The sequence below is a fragment of the Artemia franciscana genome, chromosome 11, assembly GCF_032884065.1.
Source record: "Artemia franciscana chromosome 11, ASM3288406v1, whole genome shotgun sequence".
In the NCBI taxonomy this organism is placed as follows: Eukaryota; Metazoa; Arthropoda; class Branchiopoda; order Anostraca; family Artemiidae; genus Artemia; species Artemia franciscana.
Genome location: NC_088873.1, coordinates 32306031 through 32332852, shown reverse-complemented (window position 1 = coordinate 32332852; position 26822 = coordinate 32306031). Strand labels below are relative to the sequence as shown.

The following is a 26822-nucleotide window of genomic DNA, read 5'->3' as shown; positions in this document are numbered from 1 at the left end:
TTAATATAGACTATCCTTATTTTTAATAAAAATCCCACCCTAAAGCGTAGAATTGCACGAAGGTATGCCCCATTCTATTACTTAATATATAACAATGTCAAAACAAGTAATGACGTATAGATGAAACCAATAGATGAGTGCAAACGTAGCAAGAAAATGGTTCGGACTTAGTTATTCTTTATATCTCTGCATGAATTAAAGTTACAATTTTTAAGCCTTTCCAACCTTTTCTGTTTATTATTCAATTATTTTAAATGCGTTTATAAATAATACGTTTATTAGACTTCACAAGTGGAGACTAATTTTATACTAATATTAACCATAAAAAAGCATCAATAATATCAATTGAAGCTCAAGTAAAAAGCACAAAGCATATTTTGTATGGATTAAGACTGTGTGAAAAGTTTTTACAGTTTGACTAGTCACAAACAAGGCTTTGAAGTTAAAATTGGGTCGACCTTAAGTTACTACTAGATAGCTTAAAGCCATGTGAAGCATAGACAGAGTAGGAACTCTTAACTCAAGTTCCTTTTCAAACTTTTACATGTTATGCTTTGGGTTTGTCGAGCCACCAAAACATTTGCACTACCAAAATGGCTGCTATTTGCCAGAGCAGACAGGGTAGACATTTTGATAAAGCCGATTACAAAAACTTGTCAACATTACTTTAATTTTTCGAATACATTTATTTAGGCCACAGCCCATTTAAAGATTATCGAATTTCTTATTTACCAAGAGAGCTATTGACTCTAGGCTAATAAATTAAAAAAAATACTCTGGTTATTATGCTTACTATTGTTAGCTTAGTTATTATAAAAATTCAGTACGCACAGTAGCACACTGTAATCGTCAAGACTCAAATTTTGAAAAACTAAAATATCACCTACTAGAAAGTACAAGTCTTACTTTGACGTCTAGAATTTTACGGCGTTGGGGATTATTCAGGTATTCCTTGTAGAGGGGGAAAGGAACAAGATTGTTTTTGTTTTGTTTCGTTTTTTTTGGGGAGGGGGGATGACGGAACAAAACCCAATTTTTATCAAAACTTTTTTACTTTATATTTAAGGATTTTAGAACCTTAGGGGAAGTGTGTCATTCTTGTCTTGGACAAAATGACCTTCCCACATAGGAGGGGAGCAACTGATGATGACAAACGACTTTCGCTCTACAAGGACAATAATAACTAGATTTCCGCTGCCTGTGAAAAGTGATGTGTTGCAGCAAAGTTTTGCTGGCTTTGACGAAAAAAGTATATTGAGGCGTAAGGCTTGCTGAGTTGCCGATTTAACAATTTAGTAGTAAACCCCTTGGAACTTTTTTAATGGTATGTTCCAAGAAGAATTTTACTTCAAGAAAAATGGCGACACGTTCCTTGGTGATGGTCTGAAAATCCGATGTTTCTGCTTAAAAATAAATTTATTCTCTATTTCCTGATACCCAATCAATGTCGCCCCTTTTCAAAATGCCCCATGCTTACAAAATCATACTGGTTGCTTAGCACCACTACAAAAAAAATGATTATGTAATCTTATCTATTTGATGGTAACAATTTGGTTTCAGAAAGGAATTTTTGTATCGTCAATTTCATGCCAAACGCCAATGCCAGGCACACAAACAAGTAAAAGCCCTAATCACCAAATTGGACCATGCATCCTAAAAGCTGATTATTACTTTAAAGCTGTTGAAACGTTTCAATTGTGTATTTTATGAGTAATTAAAAAATATGATATCTATATTTTAAGTAGCTTATCAAAGGCTATCACTCAGCTTTAAAAACAAAACTCTATGTCTCTTAGTTAAAAATTGTATTTTCTTGTAGAGAAACAACATTTTGTAAAAAGAAATGAGCGTTTATTTTGTTTAGTAATGCAAAAATTCTTGTTTCCAAGTGCGGCGAGCATACATGATATATTTTTCGGTCTCAGTCCCAAACGTAGATTCTGAACGACTGAGCAAACAGAATCAAGATTAGGAAAGAGGGAGTCTAAAAACAAATGTGGCATTTACAGCCAGTTAAAATTTTATTCTTTTTAATCGTGGACATCATACCAGAAGAAGTTGCAATTTAATCTTATAAAATTTAGTTAATAATTTAAAGCTTAAATCAAATCACCTGTATGGCCAGACATTAATATCTAGGTATAATCATTATCTACTAGTCGAAGGGTCACCAGCTTCCTGAGGTCATGCACACCAAGTGGCGCATGCCAAGCATGGCGAAAATGGGCCAAGCGTGGTAGAAATATACCAATCCCTTACTACCAATCATAATTTGTCCCCTGTTTTACAAACAGCCCTAATTGGTCCAACGTGACGAAAGCTAGAAATTAATGTCTGGCAAAGCCTACATATGAGCAGGACTGAAAGCCATCCACAGATTTTTTAAATCAAGTTAATAGTAATAGACTACATTACACATCAGGAAACTATGTGACTGGGCAGGTAAACCACTTAGTGCAAGTACATAATCCAATATCCTTAAATACAACTTATTCTTATACAACTTGGTTAATATTTTAAAGCTATCAGTAATTACTAAGAAACAAAATATCAAGAATACACATTCTGCAAATTTTTGGGAAACTAAGTCAATATTTTGTTATACTTTGTAACCGCTCCGTAAAACTCTACATTACAGGGATAAACCATGAAGACGAACTTTCTTGCTCTTGGAAGCAAAAGCACAAAACAACCAAGGGGACACTAATTTGCACAATTTTCTAACCCCTTACACCTGATGATGACCGTGGTCAAATAGCATATTCTTACTTTTGCGACCCTTTCCATTACAGATATGGGGCTGTCTTTGGCTTAAGAAGGCCACCCGATCAATCATTTTTTTTATAAAAAGCTTTCTTCAATAGACAGCTCAAGCATGATTGACGTAGCGGTTGAGTCAATCAACTGATGGTAATTGATAGAAAGTTTGAATAACTGAAGCGGTTGAAGAGGTCGCTGGACCATCTATGTCCATTTTGATACAGCATTGCATCAATCACTCAGAAATAACCATGAGAGCACATCCTTTCCTCAAAACTCAGAAAGTCAAAGACAAAAGTCTGAACCCGAGTTAATCCATTTATTGACAGAACTATACAACGATCGCTCAGAATTTGACAGGTAAGTGTTGGCGTTAAAGGTATTAGAACCAGAATTTACTGTTTCCAAATCAAAATAAATAACTAGCAGACCTCTCTGTGGTATTACAATAGCCTCCCAATTCTAAGCGATAAAATCAAAGTTACAGAGACCAAAACTACTGATGTATCTATTCTACTGAAGTTCCTACAGTCATCAGGTTCAGTATCACATAGAACTTCAAGTAAAAAAAAGAGCAAAAAAGTTTCCCATTTTATACCCCTTCTTAGACCAACAACAGTTCCAATAAGCTTTTTGTCCCACTTAAGAACGACCAAAGTCAAGGCAATATTAGAATGCATGTCACTCATATTTCACAACACACACTTCACAACCAGAATTGATAAATTATTTAAAAAATAAAATTTGATCAAGCTTGAAGGGTTGATTCCACCATAATTGAAGCACGTCAACGATTGACGGTAAACTACTTTACCTTTAACTGTGTTTAGAACAAATAACAGGGACACCAACAAGCAAAAATTCCCACCTCTTGTCATGAGACATGACTATGATACATCAGCCTCGTTTAGTTTCAAAGGGGTCAAACACCCATTGCATTGATAACTGCAATGAAATCGTTTCATAAGTAATGGCTAAAAGAATAGCAGAAGTAGTTGGGTGTCTACTTTGCAAAAACCAACATGGTGGGCTAAAAGGAATAAAAGCCAAACATATATTGAAGATTTCTGGGAAGAAAACACAGAAATCCTATCTTAACTCATAAAATCATTGATAAAATCATCTTCCAGCTCTTTTTACTCATCACATGTACCATTGACTAGCGGAAATTTGAAAAAAAAAACTTCTAAGGCAACATTGCAAAGAAGGTTAACAGTCATTCAAAACCTTGACAAAAGAGTAGCAACTTCAGATATTTAATAATATATAGTACTACAAATCTAGGAATAAAAAAATCTAAGTACAAAATTGGAAAAGAGTGGCTGCATTAGGAGTTTCCTGGACAACTGAGAGGGACCAGAAACTTCAATCAGAATGTAGAAAGCAACCAGACAGAGAAATACAAAATTCAAAATAGTGTTGAAACATCAAATATAGATAATAAACTTTATTTAACATGCCTCGTTAGTTGACATTTACCCAGAGAGGATATGGCAACTGGTTTGAAAAAAAAAAAAAATCAAGATTAGTAGGAATCTATAATGCTGAACAAAATGGCTATCTCAAAATTTTGATCTGATGACTTTGGAAGAAAATGAGCATGGGCGGGGGCCTAGGAGCCCTCTAAATTTTATCACTTAAAAAAGGCAATAGAACTTTTAATTTCCGCTAGAATGAGCCCTCTCGTGACATTCTAGGACCACTGGGTCAATACAGTCTCCACTGGGAAAAAATTTACAAGAAAAAAAAAACAAACATCCATGATTTGGCTTCTGGCAAAAAATTCCAAATTTTTGTAGATAGGAGTTAGAAACTAATATAATAGGGTTCTCTGATACACTGAAACTGATGGTGTGATTTCCGTTAAGATTCTGTCACTTTTAGGGGGTGTTTCCTCCTATTTTATAAAATAAGGCAAATTTTCTCAGGCTTATAACTTTTGATGGGCAAGTCTAAACGTGATGAAACTTATATATTTAAAATCAACATTAAAATGCGATTGTTTTGATATAACTATTGGTATCAAAATTCCTGAAGAAGACCGTAATCAAACAATCAATTCTTGCTCAAACTCTCCAAGTTCTTTTGATTAGGTAAGTCAAAGAGTAATGTTACTGACTGTTACTGAAAAGTTAAACAAAAAATCCTCACATTTAGCTTTATTTCGAAAGTTGATTTTGTTTCCAAAAACCGACTCCTAACTTTCTACAGAAAACGGTTGTAACATACTTTAATCAAATTGAAGAAAAATCTTCCTAGATTGGTTTATAAATTGATTTCTTGAAACAGAGTAACTTTTTAGCATGACTGCTATGAAAGCAGCAATAAACAACCTCATTTCTAAGCCAATGACATAGTTATTAAAGTTTGGGATGGGCAAATGATACATATCTTCTGATTCAGCCCCAAAACAAAAAAATAAATTACTAATCCCAACCAAAATCATCAACAAAAATGGCCAGTAATAATAGGTGCCAGCACCTTCAGATCTTAGAAAAAATGCACCTTTTTTTCAAATTTCTCTAATGAGATAGTTATATGATGTAGCCAGGGAGGCAACATGCATCTTCAGTAAATTTATTGTATTGTATCGGATTAACGACGCTTCTTGACTACTAAGGTTTTTGTTGTAAAAACGTTTGGAAGTGAATAACGAAGTTCTCGTTACTATAGAACGACTTTCAGTGCATTTAGATTTTAGCCTAGCTCTAATTTGAAACTTTTGCCAATCTGCTTGTCTTCTGACATCACTATTACTGACATAACATTATTTATAATGATTCCAAATGTGATAATTGGGCACAATGATAAACTTACTTTGGTTCTCACGGTTTTGGAAGCCTCTTTGCATTCCTCGTCCTTTTGAAGATGAAAATGTCCGTGTATTGCCAGACCATGAACTATTATCCCACACATCACCCATGATTAAATGAGTTTGAGGAGGCCCTGTAAGAATAATAAATAAAAAAGGCTATAAGAAGGAGAAACTCTACTTTGGAAATAAAATTGCAAAATAATTTGAAGATCCAAAAGAGAGGAGTCAGATATACAAAAATTTGTAACTTCAGCCTAAACCATATCAATAAGTTGGTGGGGGGGGAGAGGTCCTTAGGCAAATGCCTATGGCATATGAACACCTATGCACATGAATCTCTATGGGCAAATACTTAACAGAAGAAGTTCTATTAGTGTTAATTTGAGCTTACTTCTGAAATGCTATTACAAAAAATTAAAGAAAGAAGGGGGCAGATAGATTCTAACCAGTCCTGTAATTGAAATCCTTGAAGAAATTTAGTCCCTGTTAATTAGTGTCTTTTAAAAAAGAACACGCGAGGTTGGTGTTGGGTGCACTCGAAAAAGAAAAACGGTCACTCTAAAAGAAAGCAAAATCCTAAGGAGCAACCTGACAGCAGAAGGGGAGGCTAAAATGGTCAAAATTTAAAGAGCGGTAAATCACCAAGCAGTGATAGACTGGTTTATGGATTCCGACAACATTTTTGGTCAGAGATAGGTACAACATTTATAGAAGTTCTGAATGAATCTCCCACTTGAGGTTGAGTGAATAAGGAAGTTTTCATTCCGCTAATTTACAGAAGGGATGGGGGGGGCTTATCTACATAACTGGAGACCCATTGCATTGACATCTGCAATGAAATCGTTTCATAAGTAATGGCTAAAAGAATAACAGAAGTACTTGGATGACTACTTGGCAAATACCAACATGGTGGGCTAAAAGGAATGAAAGCCAAACATATATTGAAGATTTCTGGGAAGTAAACATTGAAATTCTATTTTAACTCATAAAATCATTTATAAAAATAATCTTCCAGCTCTTTTTGCTCATCACATGTACCATTGACTAGGGGATATTTGAAAAAAAAAAAACTTCTAAGGTAACATTGCAAAAAAGGTTAACAGTCATCTAAAACCTTGACAAAAGAGTGGCAACAAATCGGATATTTAATAATACCTAATACTACAAATCTAGGAATAAAAAAAATCTAAGTACAAAATTGGAAAAGAGTGGCTGCATTAGGAGTTTCCTGGACAACTCAGAGGGACCAGAAACTTCAATCAGAATCTAGAAAGCAACAAGACAGAGAAATACAAAATTCAAAATAGTGTTGAAACTTCATAAACTTTATTTAACATGCCTCGTTAGTTGACATTTACAACATTTACCCAGAGATGATATGGCAACTGAATTTTGGAAAAAAAAATAATTCAAGATTAGTAGGAATCTACAATGCTGAACAAAATGGCTATCTCAAAATTCTGATCTAATGACTTTGGAAGAAAATGAGCAGGGGAGTGGGCCTAAGTGCCCTCTAATTTTTTATCACTTAAAAAGGGCCCTAGAACTTTTAATTTCTGTTAGAATAAGCCCTCTCGCGACATTCTAGGACCACTGGGTCAATACAATCACCCCTGGGGGAAAATTTACAAGAAAAAAAAACATGCATCCATGATCTGACTTTTGGAAAAAAATTCCAAATTTTTGTAGATGGGAGCTTGAAACTATTATAATAGGGTTCTCTGATACATTGGAACTGATGGTGTGATTTTGGTTAAGATTCTATGACTTTTAGGGGGTGTTTCCTCCTATTTTCTAAAATAAGGCAAATTTTCTAAGGCTTATAACTTTTGATGGGTAAGACTAAACGTGATGAAACTTATATATTTAAAATCAACATTAAAATGTAATTCTTTTGATGTAACTATTGGTATCAAAATTCCATTTTTTAGAGTTTTGGTTACTATTGAGCTGGAATCACTCCTTACTACAGTTCATTGCCACAAACTGTTTGAAAGTTCATTCTGCTCTTTGCAATAAGCTTAAAGCAGAGCTTGATAGAATGAAGAAAGATGGTGTCATAAAGAAGGTGAGTGTCCCCACTGAATGTATCAACTCCATGGTGGCCATTCAAAAGAAAGATGACGCCCTCTGTCTCTGTATTGACCCTGTGAATCTCAATAAACTCATCTGAACACCCCACTACCCTATTCCAACGTTAAAAGAACCTACATCCAACTTTCATGGAGCAAAGTACTTTGCAAAGCTAGATGCACATTCAGGTTACTGGTCATTGTTGCTTGTCAAGGTATCCTCAGACCTAACTACTTTCAACACTATCTTTGAAAGATACTGTTTCAAGTCTACACTGTTCAGCATTATATCAACACAGGGCAAGTTCCAGAGGTGCATTGAGAAAGTTTTTGAAGGTCTCACTGGCTATATAATTATCAGATAATCTGCTTGTTTTTGGTTCAACCCTGGAAGAGCATAATCAGTGTCTTGTTCCCATCTTAAAGAGGGCAAGAGCAAAAGTGGTAAGATTCAACCTAAACAAATGTAAATTTGGTGTACAAGAGGTAACATAGTTTTGCCACATTATTGACAAAAAAGGGATGTGCATGATTCAGAGAAGCTACATGCAAATTAATGCAATGCCTAAGCCAGCAAACAAAGAAGAGCTGACCACTCTCCTTGAAATGCTGAATTACTTAGCCAGATACATCCCCAATCTATCAACAAAGTGTAAGGATCATTGTGACATCTGCAAAGACAAAGACATTGTTTGAGAAACAAAACCTGATGCTGCCTTAAAGGAAATAAAGGGCTTCATGGTGTCACACCTTTGTTTCTTTGGTCACCAAAGTACCTCAAAGTACCTCACCAAAGTCGTCAAGTTACTTCCAGAAACTTATTCAAAACTGCAAGAAATCTGGAACCAGTCAAAAGAGGATCCCCAGCTAGTTGCACTCAGACAAAGTATAGAAATTGGCAGGCTGTCTTACTATAAGCTATGTCCTAGTCATGTACTGCCATTTTGGGAAGTCTGACAAGAACTATCCATCCATGATGAAACTATCATCAAGAGAGACATGATAGTGGCACCAGCATGTTTAGGATCTGACACATTAAAACAGCTGCAAACTTCCCATCTAGTGGTGGAGAAAACAAAACAGAGAGAAAGGATGCCCATCTACTGCCCTTGACTGAACACAGACACAGAAAATCTGATTGTCAGCTGCTACACATACCAAAAACATAGCAGGAGTCTACAAAAAGAGCCACTAATCTGCTCACCAGTATCAGTTCTCCCATGGCAACAAGTTGCCTGTGATATGTTCACCTGCCATGGAGCAGCATCTGTTGCATAATTTAACATTAACAGAAGTCATTTTGAAACCAAAGTTGCTCTTTGCCTGCATGACATACCCCAGGCCATGGTGTCCATAAATGGTACCCAACTTGTGTTCCAAGAATCCAAGAAGTTTGCCAGAGACTAGAAATTCAAGCTAAAAACATTGAGCCCAATATATCCCCCAGTAATATGGATTAGTGGACTATCCAGACTTGCACAAGCACCATGACCAAGGCAAGAGTTCATGGATAAGACCCATACCTCGGAATTCTAGAATATACCATAACACCCCCGTTGACAGTTTAGCTGCCTCCTCACAAATGCTCATGAGCTGCCAGCTCTGCTCAAAACTGTTATACACAGAAAAGCACTTGGAAAAGAGAGTTGGACAGACATCTGAATTTTTGGCAAGCAGAGAGATGGCTCAACACAGGCGGAAGTCTGATCATGACTAGCATGCTAGAGAATTTCCTGAACTCAGAAGAGGCAACCCTGTTTTCCTCAGGAAACAGCCACAAGTGCCATGGAGCAGTTGGGAAACACTAAAAGATGCAGATGAGCCTAGATTGGACTACCTGTCATCTTCCTTTGCTGGAAATGAAGACACTTAATCAAAGCAGCCTCTTTTGACATGCCTGATGATAGATCTGCCATGAACTACCCCCCAAGAGCAGTACCAAGATCACCAAACCTGAGTTGGGTTACTGATTACCCTGAAACTACTGTAAGCAGCCACAGCTGCTTAGGGTACAAGATCTGGCAGAGTGGTGAAGCCACTAGAGAGAGTAAACCTATAAAGAATAGCCAATGTGACAATGGTGTCTAGTGTTGTTATGAAAAAAAAAACATTGGCAACTGATGGGAGTGAGCCTATCCCCAGTGTAGTGTTGTTTTGTGTCCTTTAGTGAGTGATAATTTGCCAAGTCACTGGCAGTTAGTGGAGTAAGCCTAGCACCTCCACACCTAGAGGGAAAAGGGGCTCATCTTTTTGAAAATAACTGAAGGAGTATGTAGCATTATGCGATGCCTTGTTCTCATGCTTGTGGTTGCACACCAGCTTGATATTATGTGCTCATGCTTATTTGCCTTGATGTGCTTATGCTGGTTTTGCTTATAATGTTATTTATTGTAGGTGCCTGGGTTTTGAATAAAGATGTATCTACCAAACATTGCACAAGGAAATAGACACATTAGAAAACCAGTATATAAAGCTAACAATTAGAGTTTTAGCTTGGGTTCTAAGCCCAATAAACATGGATTCAAAAATCCCTTCTTTGTTTCTTGACAGGTCATTTCTTACAGACTAGAGAAGACATTCCAAAATATAAACAGCAAGATCACCTTTACCCCAACAACTTTGATTCAAATATTCTATACTATAACTAGGATAGGGAGAGGTAAAAGAAATTTAGTATTCAAATTGAGGTAAGTTTGGCACAGACCAATAAATTTATGCAGCAACTTTAAACTTATTAAACAAAGAAGAAAAACAAACTAGCAAAAACATTTGGGCAAATGGACAGACATTTCTTAAATATGCAAAGAAAGTGCCCAGTACATTTTTCTGTTTCTTGAATTTGTCAATATTGCTATCAAATATAGGATGTGGTATCTGACACACAGAGTAACATATGGAATAATGCATGGAACATAGATAATTTGGGCTATATGTTTGCATATTAAGGGGGAGGAATAAAAGTAAAGTGCTTTTAAGAATATTATAGCCTAAGCACCATTCCTAATTTTCTATTATTAGGTAGGGTATGAGTTGAGGGAAATAAATGATATAGGCTATAATCAATAAAAGGAAACTGAGCTTAGTCAGAAAAAAAAATGGTACTTGTGTATTTTATGGTACACACTTGAGAATTTGGATCTACAGATCAGACAATAACCAGTTTATGAAAAGAAGTTCTGGAAGTTAGCCTACAGGGGAAGAAAAGACGATTTGAAATTGAAATAAACCAATTATATTCAAAATCGCTATTTCCCAAGTAGGGATAGCTCTGTGCCACGGTTTGTTGATTAAATACCAAGGGGTTCTGCCTTTGGGGTACCTGACGCCAGTACACTCGTTTCGTTGTGCATTTCTGGCCTTTGGCTTGCTTTGACTGATATTGTGCCAGATGCAAATTTTCCCAGATTCCTGCATCTACCAAATTGCTTGAGAGTGCTTATTAACCCCCTTTTGCCCCTGCTTTGAACTTTAGCTCTGCGCCTGCTTTTGATTTATATTGCTTGCTTAATTTATATTGACTGAGGGCCCCCCTCTTTGCTTGTAGCTTATTTGTTTTATTTATTTGACATTTGAATTCCTTTGTGATTTGATTTTGTTGATTTACCTGATTATTTTTAAACCATTGTGTTTTCCTTTTCCTTCTTTTGTTCTTCTTCTTTTTTTTTGTGATGACTGACAGGTCAGTTAGTAGGCCTAGTCCTGCCACCCCTGACCCAAATAACTCTAGTGTTAGGATTTTGGCTTTAGGTGTTGAAGGTCCTGTTGAGACCAGTAGGGTTTTGACATTAGGTAGCATAACAGTTATTGCAAGAAAACTATTTGAACACCTCCAAAATCATGAATGCCGGGGCCATTATGGTTCAATGCTAGAAAGACTTGGACCAGATGGCTCTATTATCATAATAGCTGCAAACCAATCAGTAGCTACTGCTATACTTTCTATTACAGATATAGCAGTTAATGGTTGTAAAGTAAAGTTTGTGCTTAGTCCTAGTTCCAGCCCTGCTTCAATCAGAAATAGAAAAGGCATTGTTTTTATCCCATCTGAGGAAGTCACCAATCTGGATGATTTTGTCAAGGAGGTCCAAGTTGACAATAGAATAGAACAAATGACACTGGCCTTTAAAAACCCAAACCCTTCTGTTATTCCCTTGGTTTGCACCTTCAATCTGGATGTTCAGTTCCCTCTGAAAATCTCTGTCTGAGGTGCAAGGCAGTTTATCCCCCGAGCAATACAGTGCTTCAATTGGCAAGGTTTTGGCCACATGGCTTCAAATTGTCACAGAGGCAGAAGATGCCTACTGTGTAATGGACAACACACCCATAATGAATGTCCCCAATCCAAAACAATAAAGCAAGATCAGACTCTCAAGTGCCCAAACTGCAGTGGTAACCATGCTGCTAATGCTAAGGAATGCCCAGTATTCATGGAGAAGAAAGCAATTGTGACTTATTCTTTCACCAATAATGTCCCCATAAGGACTGCTGCTGAGGCCTTGAAGAAGGGACTTCCAACACAAACCAAATATGTCCCTATGGCCCATAAAGACTCCTTCCCTGCTTTGGCACCTAATCACCATCCAGTTGAGGACCTAAACAAGAAGTATATGTCCATGTTTGAAGGAGTGGCAAGACAGATCTGTGATCTTACCCAGATATTAACATCTCTTTGCAAACTGGTCTCAAAGATACTCCCAGCTGGTTTTGAAAATGCTGCCCTTAGCCTGAACAACATTGCTGAAAACATAAATAGAGTGGAATCAAGCCCTACAACCAGTAATGCCTCTCCACAAACCAGCAGCCCAGGAAAAACTGAAAGAAAACGTAAAGGCAAGGAGACTATACCTAGCCCAGAAGGTTATAGTAATAAGCTACAGAGACCCAGGTTAGCCCTTTCAAACACCAATGTCTAGCTCCCTTTCAGTGTTCCAATTAAATATATGGGGATTCAACCAAGCCAAAAGAAAAGAACTCCAAAACATCTTAGTCAGGCATGCTCCTGATATTTTTCTGCTTCAAGAGACCTTTTTAAAACCAGAGAATACTTTCTGTGATTTCAAAGGGTACAATATTGCCCGTTGGGACAGAGTCCATAAAACAGGTGGTGGCCTACTGTCCCTTGTGAAAAATGACCTATTCTTTAAAAAACATAACCCCAGTCCACAAGGGGAGATGAAAGTTGGTATAATTGACATAAAACTACTTGGAAGTGATAAGTGGATTAGTATAGCTAACTGTTATGCACCAAAGACAAATAAGTTCTCCCTGAAACAATTCACAACTGATTGTGAATGCATGTGGCCCTGTAAAAATAATTAGCAGGGACTTTAACCTACACCACAGAATGTGGGACAGTGTATCACCTGAAGATTCAATTGCAACCTCTTTCACCAATTACATCCTGGAACCCCAAAATAAGTTGTCCCTTGTCACACCCACAGACCTAAATACACGGCTGAATCCACAGACAGGCAAGTACTCAACCATTGACCTCACTTTCACATCAACAGATATGGCAGATAGTGTAGAAATCCAGAGACCCTGTGACTTTGACTCAGACCATGAGATTATATCATTGAAACTGGAGATTAACCCAGTAAGGGCAGGGTACCAACCAGTGAAATTGTGGAAGTTCCAAGAAAAACTCTGGGACTCTTGGAAACACAACTTGCCAAAAGGCTTTGAAAATTAAGACAAGTGACGAGTCAGTGGAATCACTGTCTAATAAGATTACTTCAGCTATCATAGCCTCCTCAGAAAGAATATTTGGCTACAAACAACCTCATCCAAAAAGACAAAATTCTACTTCAGGATGGAACAGTAAATGCCAGAAAGCCTATCTAGAGAAGAAAAAAGCAAAAAATAATTTCTCTAGATACCCCTCAATTGAGAATAAAATAGTTTTTAAGCAAAAGACAGCAGAATTCAAAAAGACACTGAAAGCTGAGACACAAGATGGATGGAGAAGGCTCATTGAAGACAAATTTAGCCACAACACTCCTGTTCAGGAGCTATGGAGAAACTTCCAGATTTTTTCAGGCAAAAAAGAAGGAACCCCATCCCTGCAGAAATACAGATGGGTAGGTCCACAGAATCTTCAACCAATGGTAAACTTAATCTCTTCTTAGAAAAGCTTCTGAGAGTAGTTACTCCATTACAGTCCACACCCAACCAACCTAGTCCCAAAAATAGTAATGCCCCCTTTCCCCTTTTTAGCTCCCTGGAAGTCAAAGACACCATTTCAAAGCTCCAGCCTGATGCAACTGGCCCTGATGGAATGCACAATTTGATGCTGAAAAATTTGCCAGATTCATTTGTTGAGCTACTGACCGAGCTATTCAACAGATCTGTCATAGAGTCAGCAATACCATCTGAATGGAATAAGGCAATAGTGATCCCACTTCTCAAGGCAGGCAAAGACCCTAAGCTGGTTGATTCCTACCGCCCCATATCTCTCACTTCTTGGGTTGCAAAACTAATTGAGAGGGTAATAAAACAAAGAATTTTAACCCCTTTATCAGACCATATCCAAATTGAACAGTTTGGCTTTTTACCTGGAAGAAGCACCACAGATGCCCTAGTTAGACTAGAGCATCTAATAAAACGTAGTTTCAAAAAAGGAAAAGCTGTCCGTGTAATATTTCTAGACATGGATTCAGCATTTGATAGAGTTGATGTGGGGCAACTAATCAGAAAGCTATCTGTAATGGGTTTACCACATCTACTGGTAAATTGGATCCACCAATTCTTGATGGGCAGGGAGGTTCAGGCTTCCTTGGGTGCTCCTACTCAGAGTTTAAGAGAAAAGCTTATAACATTGGACTCCCTCAAAGATCTGTTCTAAGCCCACTTCTCTTCTCGGTGTATTGTCATGATATAAGCCTTGAAAATGTCCTTGGAGCAGAGCTATTTCTGTATGCTGATGATATTGCTGTTGCAGTTGTGGGGAGAGACCCTTTATGCTTACAGTCAGCCTCCCAAAAAGCTGTAGATACCCTATCAATTTGGGCAAATAGTAATAATATGTTTTTCTCAATCCATAAGTCAGTTAGTGTGTTGTTCCACAAAATGCATAACCTGGCTGCTTTCAAACCACAGGTGAAACTGAATGGACAAGATATTGTAGTTGCAGAACATGCATGCTTTCTGGGAGTTATATTTGACCATAAAATGACATGGAAACCCCATCTGGATGAGCCGATTGGTAGTCTCAAACAAAGAAAAAATTTCATTAATGTTCTCTGCCTTGGAAGAAGAGGTGCCCCCACAGCCTTTGCTTCAACTATTGTCAAGTCAGTGGTGATATCCAAGATAGACTATGGATCATTTATATATGGATTAGCTAAGAAATGTCTCCTGAAGAAACTTGACACTACACTTCATGCAATCTTAAAAAGGGTCCTTGGTGGCCTAAAATCTACTCCTATTGTAGCTATGTATTGTGAAGCAGGGATCCAGTCCCTTCACTCCAGAAGAAATTACCTCCTTGCAAGATATTTTGCTAAGAAAATAAGACTCAGGAACCATATTATCTACAAAGAAATTATTAGCCACCGCAGCCCTGACATCCACTTTAAACCAACAAAGATGTCTTCTTTCCAGAGATTCGTTTGCCTTCCGGGCATGGAAGAGTTCATAGAAAATGGTAGGCTGACGGTTAATTTGGATGATGATTTGTCTAGTGCCTCCAAAGAATTAAGGAATTGATTATTCCTAAGATCACCATGAAAAAAGGAGGGCCTCCCCCAAACACTGATGAAAATCATATTCCTGGGAAAGCTGGCAGAATATGAGGAATACATTCAAGTTTATATAGATGGCTCAAAGACAGTAACAAAATGCAGTTGCGCAGTAGTTATACTCTTCCAGAGCCTGTCTCTTTCATACTGTTTACCCCATAACCTGACAATTTTCTCTGCAGAGCTTATGGCAATTAAGTTTTCACATCAAGCCAAACAGAGAGCAAACATCAGAAGTATATTGTCTGCTCTGATTCACTTTCAGCTCTGAATTACCTCTCACACCAGCAACACCAAGCAAGAAATGTTGCCATTGAGATTGATAATCTGGTTACTCAACTTGCAAAAAAGGGTATATCTGTTCTATTCATATGGGTTCCAGCACACTGTGGTATAACAGGAAACAAACTAGCAGATCAGGCTGCAAAACAAGCCTCCCAACTAGGCCTGATAACCCAAACCCCTATCACTGGTCCTGAACTTCTTTCTTCAATTAGCTCAAAAATTTTTGAAGAAGAAGAGGCCTGGCTCCATTCTTCTCATACTCAGCTCCTCAATCTCTATGATTATAAGCAGCCTTCAAAAGAAATGTACCTCAAAATCTTGCATCTTTTCTACCTGCCTATTTCATCTTAGATGTGGCCATGCAAAGACAAAATCAACACTATTCCAGTGGAAAATTGCTCCATCCCCCAACTGTGACACTTGTGGAGTGTATGAAGATATACGTCACATCATCTTTAACTGTAGAAAATATGAAAAAGAGAGAGAAGTACTAAGAAAATGCTGTGAGAAGGCATTTGGGCTAAAAATCTAAGCACAAACCTATTAGGTAGATTTGTTAAGACTACTGGTTTGGTTCATTCCCTATAATTTTTTTTTATCACCTATTTAATTGGATTTTTAGAATTACCCTATTTATCATTTTAGATATATTTTATTGGCATTTGGTTGTATTGATATTGGTTATAATGTGTAAAAATTGTATTACTTTTTATTATTGTGTTGAACATTTATTTTAATTGCTGTTTGACAATGCATAGTTGTCAGTGCTGCAACAAGTACTCCAAATTTTTACTTAAGTATCAAGTATTAAGTACTCATTGTTTTTTTACTTAAATATCAAGTAATAAGTACTTTCTAAATTCTTACTTAAGTGTCAAATATCAAGTACTTGCCAAAATTGTACTTAAGTATTACTTCAAGTACTACTTCAAGTATTTATTCTATATATATCTATCTATATATAAAATAAGTTGTCTGTGTGTGTGTGGGTCTGTCGGGTGACGTCATGTTTGTGTTGACTGACGTCATGTTTTCGACTGACGAAATTACAGACCGGGACATTGGGACACAAATGACGACCGGGACACCGGCACATAGGGAATATAAATGACGACCGGGACACAGGGAGTATAAATGACGACCAGGACGTAAGTAAAAAAAAACTAAAAAAACTAAAAAAAGGTAAAAACTACAAAAAAACTAAAAAGAAAAAAAAACTAAAAACTAATAAAAAAACTAAAAAAGCTAAAAAAGTAAAAAATAAAAATAAATAAAAAAAATGAAAAATAAAGGAGAAAAAATAAAATAAAAATAAAAAAAAACTAAAAAGAAAAAAAGAAAAAAACTAAAAAAAACTATAAAAAAAGTAAAAACCAAAAAAAAAAAACTCTAAAAAGAGAAAAAGGGGGAAAATACAAAAATTTATTTCATCATATACCATTTCAAAAACGAATGTTTATACAGACCGGGACACCGGGATACAAATGACGACCGGGACACAGGGAATATAAATAACGACCGGGACACAGGGACACAACTACAACGGGGACGCCGGGGGGCACAGGGGGATATATAAATGACGACGGGGACACCTCCCTCCCGCGCGCGTAAGACGTTACGCGTCATATTAGTTACGCGTCATTGTAGTTGTGTCCCTGTGTCCCACCTGTGAATATAAATATATATATATATATATATATATATATATATATATATATATATATATATATATATATATATATATATATATATATATATATATATATATATATATATATATATATATATATATATTGTTTTTAACTAGGTAAAACTTGCGGATATACAACATTCTTTGCTGTCCCATTGTCTGTGCATATAAATAAATTGTCAGGTTTACCGAACCTTGAACATGAAACATTGGGAAAAACAATCCGTATTCAGATCTATACCTCATGATTCTAATGATTGCCCTTGAGCTTTGTTGATGGTGATTGCTAATCAAACATTCCCTGTGTCGCCGTCATCATTTATATATCCCCCTGTGCCCCCCGGCGTCCCCGTTGTAGTTGTGTCCCGGTCGTTATTTATATTCCCTGTGTCTCGGTCGTCATTTGTGTCCCGGTGTCCCAGTGTGTAATTTCTCTTTGAATGTCCCGGTCGTCATTTATATTCCCTGCGTCCCGGTCGTCATTTGTGTCCCGGTCTGTATATACATTCGTTTTTGAATTGGTCTTTTTTTTAGTTTTTTACCTTTTGTTTAGTTATACCTCATGATTCTAATGATTGCCCTTGAGCTTTGTTGATGGTGATTTCTAATCGAACATTCCCTGTGTCCCCGTCGTCATTTATATATCCCCCTGTGCCCCCCGGCGTCCCCATTGTAGTTGTGTCCCTGTGTCCCGGTCGTCATTTATATTCCGTGTGTCCCGGTCTGTATACACATTCGTTTTTGAATTGGTATATGATGAAATAATTTTTGTATTTTTCTCCTTTTTTTCTTTTTAGTTTTTTTGTTTTTTACCTTTTTTTAGTTTTTTTCTTTTTAGTTTTTTTTTGGAGTTTTTACCTTTTTATTTTTTTTATTTTTATTTTTTTTTAGTTTTGTTTTTCTCCTTTATTTTTCAGTTTTTTTCTTTTTTTATTTTTTCCTCGGCACGCTTTCTTTTCTTACTTTCTCTATCAGCTGCAAATTTTTTGGCATAGAATGTTTGAGCAGCTTCCTCGGCTGTTGCCATTGTAGGTTCTTTGGTCATTTTACAATTAAACATTTTCCGTCCGCGATCTTCTTACAATTAAAAATTTGTCTTTGAACGATTTTCTTAAATACCTTTAATGACGTCATCGTCATAACAAACATGACAACAACTAACTTCATGACGACATGATGTCACTCGACAGACACACAGACAACTTATATATATATATATATATATATATATATATATATATATATATATATATCTGATATTAAGCCCATGCTACCTTTTTAAAAGCCATTCTGAAGGCTTCTTAGCCCCATCCCTTGCCTATAAAATATCCCCTGTCGTTGCTCTCTTGGAAATCTTAATCAAGAACCAGAATTTCCATATTATCGTTTTTAACCATTTCATTTGTTTGGCTGGTACACATCCAATGGAGTCAAAAAAAAAATAATCCGAACCAATTTTCAACACAACGGCTTGAAAGCAAAAGACTTTCAAAACAATTGAGTGCAGTCAAAAAACTCCTGATTGGATCAGACAGATCAAATGACAGGATTAACACAGTGCACGTAAAGTTGAACTTCTGGTGATTAATATTCAATCAAATCTGGCACGTTTGAAAAAATACACGGTTATTCTGAAACATGTGGGAATGATAAAAAAAAATATTGAAAATATTTTTTCCTTGTTTGGCTGGTAGACACCCAACGAAGTCCAATAAAATAATCTGAACCAATTTCCAACACAACAGCTTAAAAGAGAAAGACTATCAAAACAATTAAGTGCAGTGAAAAAACTTCTGATTGGATCAGACATATCACATGACAGGATTAATACATTGCACACAGAGTCGAACTTCTGGCGATTAGTGTTCAGTCAAATCTGGTACGCTAATAAAAATACAGGGTTATTCTGAAACATGTCGGAATGGTGGAAAAAATATTGAAAATAGAAAAATAAACTTTGGATTGGCTTTAAAACAGATAAAAGGTAATAAAGTAGTTAATTCTGTGATTCAATAAGTAAAAACCTTATCAACAAAAAAACTCAAATTTAAAAGTAAGGAGCCAAGTGAGTCAGTTGCAGACTTTTTTAATAAGAGAAATCAAAGCTCAATAAAAAGGAGCAGCAAAAATCCACAGTTTTAGCAGCTAGCTTAAGGTCACTGGCTCTCAGCATGCTGAAAGAAAAGAAGAGTATCAAAATGAAGTCTTGATTCACACTTTGATGACCTGTCTTGCCCTCGGCACGTTTACAAGGAAACTGCCTCAAGTTTTCATGTTAAATTTCAGATACACTATGAAAATGTATGGCATCTACATCTTTTGGCTGGTTTTCACTCAAGCAAGCCGCATGCTGTGTGGTCAATTCAGATGGTCGGTAAAACTCCCTACAAACATATATTATAAAATCATGAGTCTACAGAAAGCCGCTGATTCAGACGCATTCCATGTGGCTGGTCAAACTGCAGAATGAATGAATGAACTTTATTATCCGTATAAGTATAAAAAAAAACGCAAAGTACAGAGTATTATAAATAAACAATAACAAAAATGATAAACAGCAAGAAAAAAATTCAAACTAACAAAAGACGACATGGACTAATTAACCAGTATCAATATGGAAAAAAGGCTGCAGATGGTTGTAAACGTGAATAAAGTAGATAGTCTTTTTGCATAAATCATCACTGGAAAACCGAATCCAAGAATGCATATCTATTAAACCAAATCGAGCAATTATTTTTCTGTTTTGGTGCCATCTAGGAAGCCGGAGGAGGAATTTGCAATATCTGAAACGCAGAGTATGGCGACTTTTCTTACGAAACAGATGAGCCATGCCTGATAGAAACAAAAACACAGGGGTGCAATAAGCGTTATAAATCATGCACAAACCGTTGCGGTTGTAACGGTTTTTGTTTGGGGATATTTTTCCGTAAGTGATGCGTAGGTTTTTCACGGCTTAATTCACTAGGGATGAAAATGTAGTGGAAAGTGTTGGACCAAAACACAGACCAAGCCAACTAACTAAAGAAGAGTATGGCAGAATTGCAGTCCCAGCAACGAATGGAGAGACCGCATAAGGGGTATTAAAACAAATAAACTCGCATTTAGACGCAATAACTGACAGTCCAATCTTAGATAGTTCATTCGTTAATATAGTAAAACTGGAAAGCAATCTACAGCGAGTCCAGGCAACAAGAAGAACGTCTGCATATGCAACAGAAGACAAACCAATATTACCATAACAAACAGAACTTTTAAGGGGACGTGGTTACGGTGTAAGAACACATTTAAATATACTAGAAGACAATACAGCAGAAGTTGCAACCCATCTATTTCTAGCAGCGGTTTTCACACCATGAAGTGGTAAAAACCATGAGACTAAGCCGAAAAATCTTCTGAGTAAAAAGGAATAAAACAAGAGCTAAGAGCTCATATGGCACTTGTGATGATGTTGGAAGAACCAAGTGCTCATATGGCATGAGCTCTAGCAAAATTATAAGAATCAAAAGATTAATTTAAAAGAAAAATTAGAGGCTTAATGCTGGTCGGCATTTAAAATAAGAGCTCTGAGACACAAGGTCCTTTTAAATATCAAAATTCAATAAGATCCGATCACCCACTCGCACGTTAAAAATACCTCATTTTCCAAATTTTTCCTCTTTGTTCAGCCCCCCCCCCCAGATGGTTGAATCGGGGAAATCAACTTTATCAAGTCAATTTGTGCAGGTCCCTGACATGCCCACCAATTTTCATTGCCCTAGCATGTCCAGAAGTACCAAACTTGCCAAAGCACTGGAGCCCCCTAACTAACCCAAAGAGAGTGGATCCAGTCCGTTTTCGTCAATCATGTATCTATGACATTAACTTATTCTACCCATTAGGTTTCATTTCAATCTCTCTACTCTTAGCGTTTTCCAAGGTTTCCGGTTTCCCCCTCCAACTCTCCCCCAATGTCACCAGAACTGGTCGGGGTTTGAAACAAGCGATCTGAGACATGAGTTCCTTCTTAATATCAAATTCAAAAATACCTCACGAATGGTCACCCGCTCGTAATTAAAAAGTACCTCAATTTTTATAATTTTTCCGAATTAACACCCCCTCCAACTCCCCCGAAGAGAGTGAATCCATTTTGGTTATGTCAATCACGTATCTAGGACTTGTGCTTATTCTTCCCACCAAGTTTCATCCTGATCACTCCACTCTAAGCGTTTTCCAGGATTTCCAGCCCCCCCCCCAAATCCTCCCAATGACACGGGATCCGGTTGGGATTTAAAACATGAGATCTGAGTTACGAGGTCCTTCTAAATATGAAATTTCATCTGATCAAATTCAAGATCTGATCACTCCTTTGTAAATTAAAAATACATCATTTTTTCAAATTTTTCAAGATTAACCCTCCCTCCCACTCCCCAACAGAGAATGAATTCGTTCTGTTTATGTCAATCACGTACCTAGGACTTGTGCTTATTTTTCCCACTAAGTTTCATCCTGATCCCTCCACTCTAAGCATTTCCCCAGATTTTAGGTTTCTCCTTCCAATGTCACCTGATCCGGTTGGAATTTAAAATAACAGCTCAGAGACATGATATCCTTCTAAATATCAATTTTAATTAAGATCTGATCAAATTTTTCCAAATGAACCGTCCTCCCACTCCCCCCCCCAGATGGTCGAATCAGGGAAACAACTATTTCAAATTTAATCTGGTCTGGCCCCTGATACGCCTACCAAATTTCATTGTCCTAGCTTATCTGGATGTGCCTAAACTAGCAAGATCAGGACTGACAGACCATCTTCCATTGCCATCATTTGCCATCATTTGCCATCACTGTATGTCACTCGGTAAATACCAAGTGCCATTCAAAGTAATTTTTTTCTGGGGATGGAATATTAGCTTGAAGGTTGGGTTCAGTATGACTTATTTTGGAAAAGGGTTATTTCCAGGCTTTGGGCAATCCATGAGTGGAAATAGGTATAGGCCCTACTAAACTGGAGGAAAAGTCGACTTTCTTAAAACTTTAAACCCCCTCCCCCTCGCCCTCGCCCTATTTTAGATAGGGCTTTTGATATCAGAGCTCGATATAATCCCTGATCCTAGTCATCTTTGGCCTAGCTTTCATTTGGATCCATTGCTTCATTTGCAAGTTATACTAAATTAAACCAAAAGCTTGACTTTTTTTCAGCACTTAAAACCCACTCCCTCTCGTTCTATTTGAGCTAGGGTTTTCATCTCAAAACTTGATGCCTGTCACAGTCTTAGGCACCTTTGGTTCAATCTTCACTGAGATCCATCAAACTTTTGCAAGTTACACTGCATTAAATGAAAAACTCAACTTTTTGTTAGCACTTAAAGCCCCCTCCCACTACTTGAGTTAGGGTCTTCATCTCCAAACATTATGTGTCTTATGGTTTTGGCATCTTTGGCTTGACTTTCATTGAGATCCATTAATTCATTTGCAAGTTAAACTGAGTCAAACAAAAAACTCCACTTTTTAGACCTTAAAGCCCCATCCCCCTCGCCCTACTTAAGCTTGGGTCTCCATCCCAGAACTCAATGCATATCATGCTCTGAGGCATCTTCATTCAATTTTCATCGAAATTCATCTCTCCATTTGCAAGTTACAGTGAATTAAATGAAAAACTCGAAATTTTTTAACACTTAAAGCCCCATCACCCTAATTAAGCTCAATTTCAATCCAAATAGTTCAATTTTAATACAAATCTGACTGGCGGTTCTCCCGCTATTCTCAATCCCACAGACGGGTGGACAGACAGACAGATCTCAAAAACCTATCTTGATGGATATTTTCCACTATCCAAATATGTGATGATGCCTGGATGATGATATGCTATTGTTTTCCTTTTTTCGATCCAATAAGCCAACATGGCTAGGCTACATAAGACGTTGAAAAACCTGTCTGTCTGTCTGTCTGTGTAATCACATATAGGGGGAGAACCGCTGGCTGGATTTGGATGAAAATTTTGATGGCCAGATTTGGTGCCAAGGATCATGAGACACATCAAGTTGAAAGATGAAGACCCTAGCTCAAATAAAAAAGGGGGGAGAGGGCTTTACCTGCTAAAAACAGTTTTTTGTTTGATTCAGAGTAACTTGCGACTGGAGTGATGGATCAGAATGAAAACTGAACCAAAGAGGTCTAAGACCATGACACATATCAAGTGTTTGAGATAAGGACCCTAGCTCAAATTTAACAAGGGGAGTGGGTTTTAATTCCTCAAAAATCTAAGTTTCTGTTTAATTTAGCATAACTTGCAAATGGAGTAACGGATCCAAATGAAAACTAGACCAAAGATGCCTAAGATCCGGGCTCATATCAAGTTCTGGTATCACAAAACCTAATCTCAAATAGGGCAAGGGGGAAGGGGTTTCATGTCCTAAGAAAGTTGAGTTTTCTTTTAATTTAGTAGGACCTATAACTTATGAATGGAGTGACAAATCTGAAGTCAGATTCATCTGAATACCTGAATTTGCTGGAACAAATTTGACAAAATACCAGTGCATTGGACCCAGCTAGAATTCCCTAGACTTGTTTATTGCAGAAAGCATTTAGATGGACAAAGATTCATAGCTTCAGTAATTTTACCAATAATATGGTCCTGAAGATGATGAAATGGTGGAAATCTGGTTCAGTTGACAAGATGACAAAACTTAAACACTAATGTCAGAAATATAAGCCCAAATGGATTACAGTATGCAACATTTAGCACAAAACAAGGGATTTTAGCTCACTGTTGACCAGTGAACTGTGAAATAATTTCAATTTTCTCTGTTATATAACTTTTAAACAAAAATTAAACCAAGTGTTAATAATACTATAAATTTTTTTTTGTTAAAAACAAATACCTTATTTCATATCCAAAATAGGGCATGGAGCTATATCTGAGTTTACTCTAAATCTAAAGGGTTATGTTTTCTTGTACATTGCCAAAGCACAGACACACAAAAGCTATATCTGAGTTTGCTCTAAATCTAAAGGTGATGTTTTCTTGTACACTGCCAAAGCAAACACACACAAAATTTTCATGTCAAAGGTAAAGTATTTGAAAAACAAGTACATTAAAAGTATCTTAAGTAATAAGTATTTCATAATCTTACTTAAGTATCAAGTAATAAGTACACCCTAGAGTTTTACTTAAGTACCAGTACAAGCAATGGAAAATTTTACTTAAGTAGTACTTCAAGTAAGAGTACTTCAAGTAAGTGACAGCACTGACAGTTGCAGTATTTTGATTCCCATTTTTCAATACAGGCAGTTGCTGCAGGCAAATAACCCCCCTCCATTAGCAAGTCAAGCAATACTGTTCTGGTTTGGTGAATACTGACTGAAGTGACACCCAAGCAAGCTAGTGATTATAGAAGGCACAGAAAAACTGAGTGATATGAACAAATATGACCTATTGGTCGAACACATCAAATCCAAACAACAACAACAACCAGTTTATACCTGTCAGTATTGAAGAAAATTGGCTTGGACTCAATTGAAATCTACACTGTAAGTAGGCTAGGTATCTTTTATTAAATGTTTAATATATAAAGCTGGTATTTTGGTTGGGTTAGGTATTTATTATAATGTGTTCTGTGCAGGCCCTCTACCATAGTTCTTTGTTGTAGCTTGCATAATTTTATTACTATTAGGCCTATATTTTCTTATGTGTTTGTAGCCTATATTTCATTTGGATTAACCTAACTTCACTTTTCAAGTGTATCATATAGGCCTAATACACAAGCACAAAAATAATTAACTTTAACAACTTCACCCAAATTAGTTGGTTATAATGACTAGTGAAGTTGGTGACAGTCGATGTTGGTATTACTGGAACAATTTTTTGGGGTTATGAAACTAGGTAGATACTTAGTTATCATCAATGTGAACAACTTTTTATGTAGTAAATCCTTTGCCAACTCACCGTTATCTAGTTAGTCTTTCTGTAAGATTGATTGCACTATTGAATAATCATAAAATCCTTAAGACATATTAAGAAATTGCTCACAAGAAGAAATGCATTTATCTGTCATTTTTCAAATTGTCTCTAAAAGCCACAGAGTAATTTTTGGTCTTAAAACGTTAACAATATCCTACTGCCCTAGATGAGGACAACCTACTTTCTGTTTTCACACGCATTGGATTTTGGAAAAATCCTTTGAGGATTTGATCATAATGGCCAATTACTTAAACCGTTTCCTTTAAGGGCGAAAGCTTGAAATTATTTCGAGCTCTGAGCAAAATCCTTACAAGTAATAAGCTAAAGCATTACAGTTTTTTCTAATCCATACGGTTTTTTAAGAAGAAATAGTTTTAAATCACCTTTGGATAGGTTGGTTGTAATCCTCAGTGACTCTAAAAAGGCTAGTTTAGTTGGGTGCTTCACTTTTTTTCTGTTAGGGCATTGTTTTAGAGTTTGGCCATATTCCTTTACAAGCCATGGGGTAAAATTTCAATGTAGGGACTTCTTTGTGCCTAGGAAAGTAGCTAGTTGAGTTTGCTGAATCCAAATATCAGAAACAAATTTAGTTTCTAAACTACAATCTTGAATTTTATTCCCAGGCTAGGCTACTATGTGTACCATTTTCTTATTTTTAGGGCTTGAAGATTGCATTAATGATAGAACTGTACTTAGGCCCATCTTAGGTTAATTCTGACCAATCAAGAAGTTTAGGAACTTCTTTTCCAGTTTGGTAACTTCTTTTTATCTTTGAACAGAGCCTAATTGAGTTTTGTGAATCCAATTATTAGAAATAAATCCTGTTTCTAAAATGTAGGGGAGATGTGGGTACCCTGGGACATTTTCAAGTGTATGTCCAATATCTGGAGAACGCTTTGGCCAAATCGCCTGATTCTGCTACTCACTTAAGTGGAATTGCTTGGGCTTTCTCCCAGATTTTTTGTAGATTATTTTCTTAATCTATCTTTTTGGTACCAATGATTTTCCGAACCCTCCTCTTCTGTCCCAGAGTACCCTGACCCCAAGGTACTCTGGGACACGGTTAAGGGTACTCTGGGACACAGTGCACTTTTTGATCAAATTTCATTTATTACAAACCTGTAGTCAACTTCAATGAAAATAAAAACATAATAAAAAAACTTGTAACATTATTCATTCAACGGGGAACTGCGAAAGGTCAATATCAAAAGTCAGGGCTTTTACAGCCCGTTCTGTGCCTCCACTAAGATTCGGTCTTGGTAGGCGTAACTCGATCTCATCTATCGTGACAAAGGCTTCGTCCTTTGGCTGTGGAAATACGAATTTCCACGTAGGGACTTTCCGTTTTAGGAAGTTCACACTGTACCCTTCCAGTTCAGTCTCCAAGACTTCACCAGCATAATACTTTGAACTTTTCTTACTGACGTACCTAACCAGTACAAAATCGCCAGGCTTTATCTCCGTTGGTTCTTTCACAGTCTCTTCCATGTCACTCAGGTGCAAGGAATCATCAGTGTCAGCA

The 26822-nt window shown here is 36.8% G+C and overlaps 1 protein-coding gene across 7 annotated transcripts in view; it reads right to left on the bottom strand.

The window, feature by feature from the left end:
• Positions 1-25515, bottom strand: part of LOC136033103 (far upstream element-binding protein 1-like) — a 56603-nt gene extending 31088 nt beyond the window's left edge. For 3 of the 7 annotated variants that reach the window (XR_010618851.1, XM_065713723.1, XM_065713717.1), the window contains exons 1-2: positions 25193-25264; positions 5578-5706 (exon numbers count right to left, since the gene is read on the bottom strand). Coding sequence is in view for 6 of the 7 variants with exons in the window: in XM_065713723.1 (XP_065569795.1) it covers positions 5578-5706; positions 25193-25241 (178 nt within the window). In the remaining variant the exon portion in view is untranslated. The other 4 variants (XM_065713718.1, XM_065713720.1, XM_065713719.1 and 1 more) reach the window with 4 other exon arrangements.
• Positions 25516-26822: the final 1307 nt, after the last annotated feature.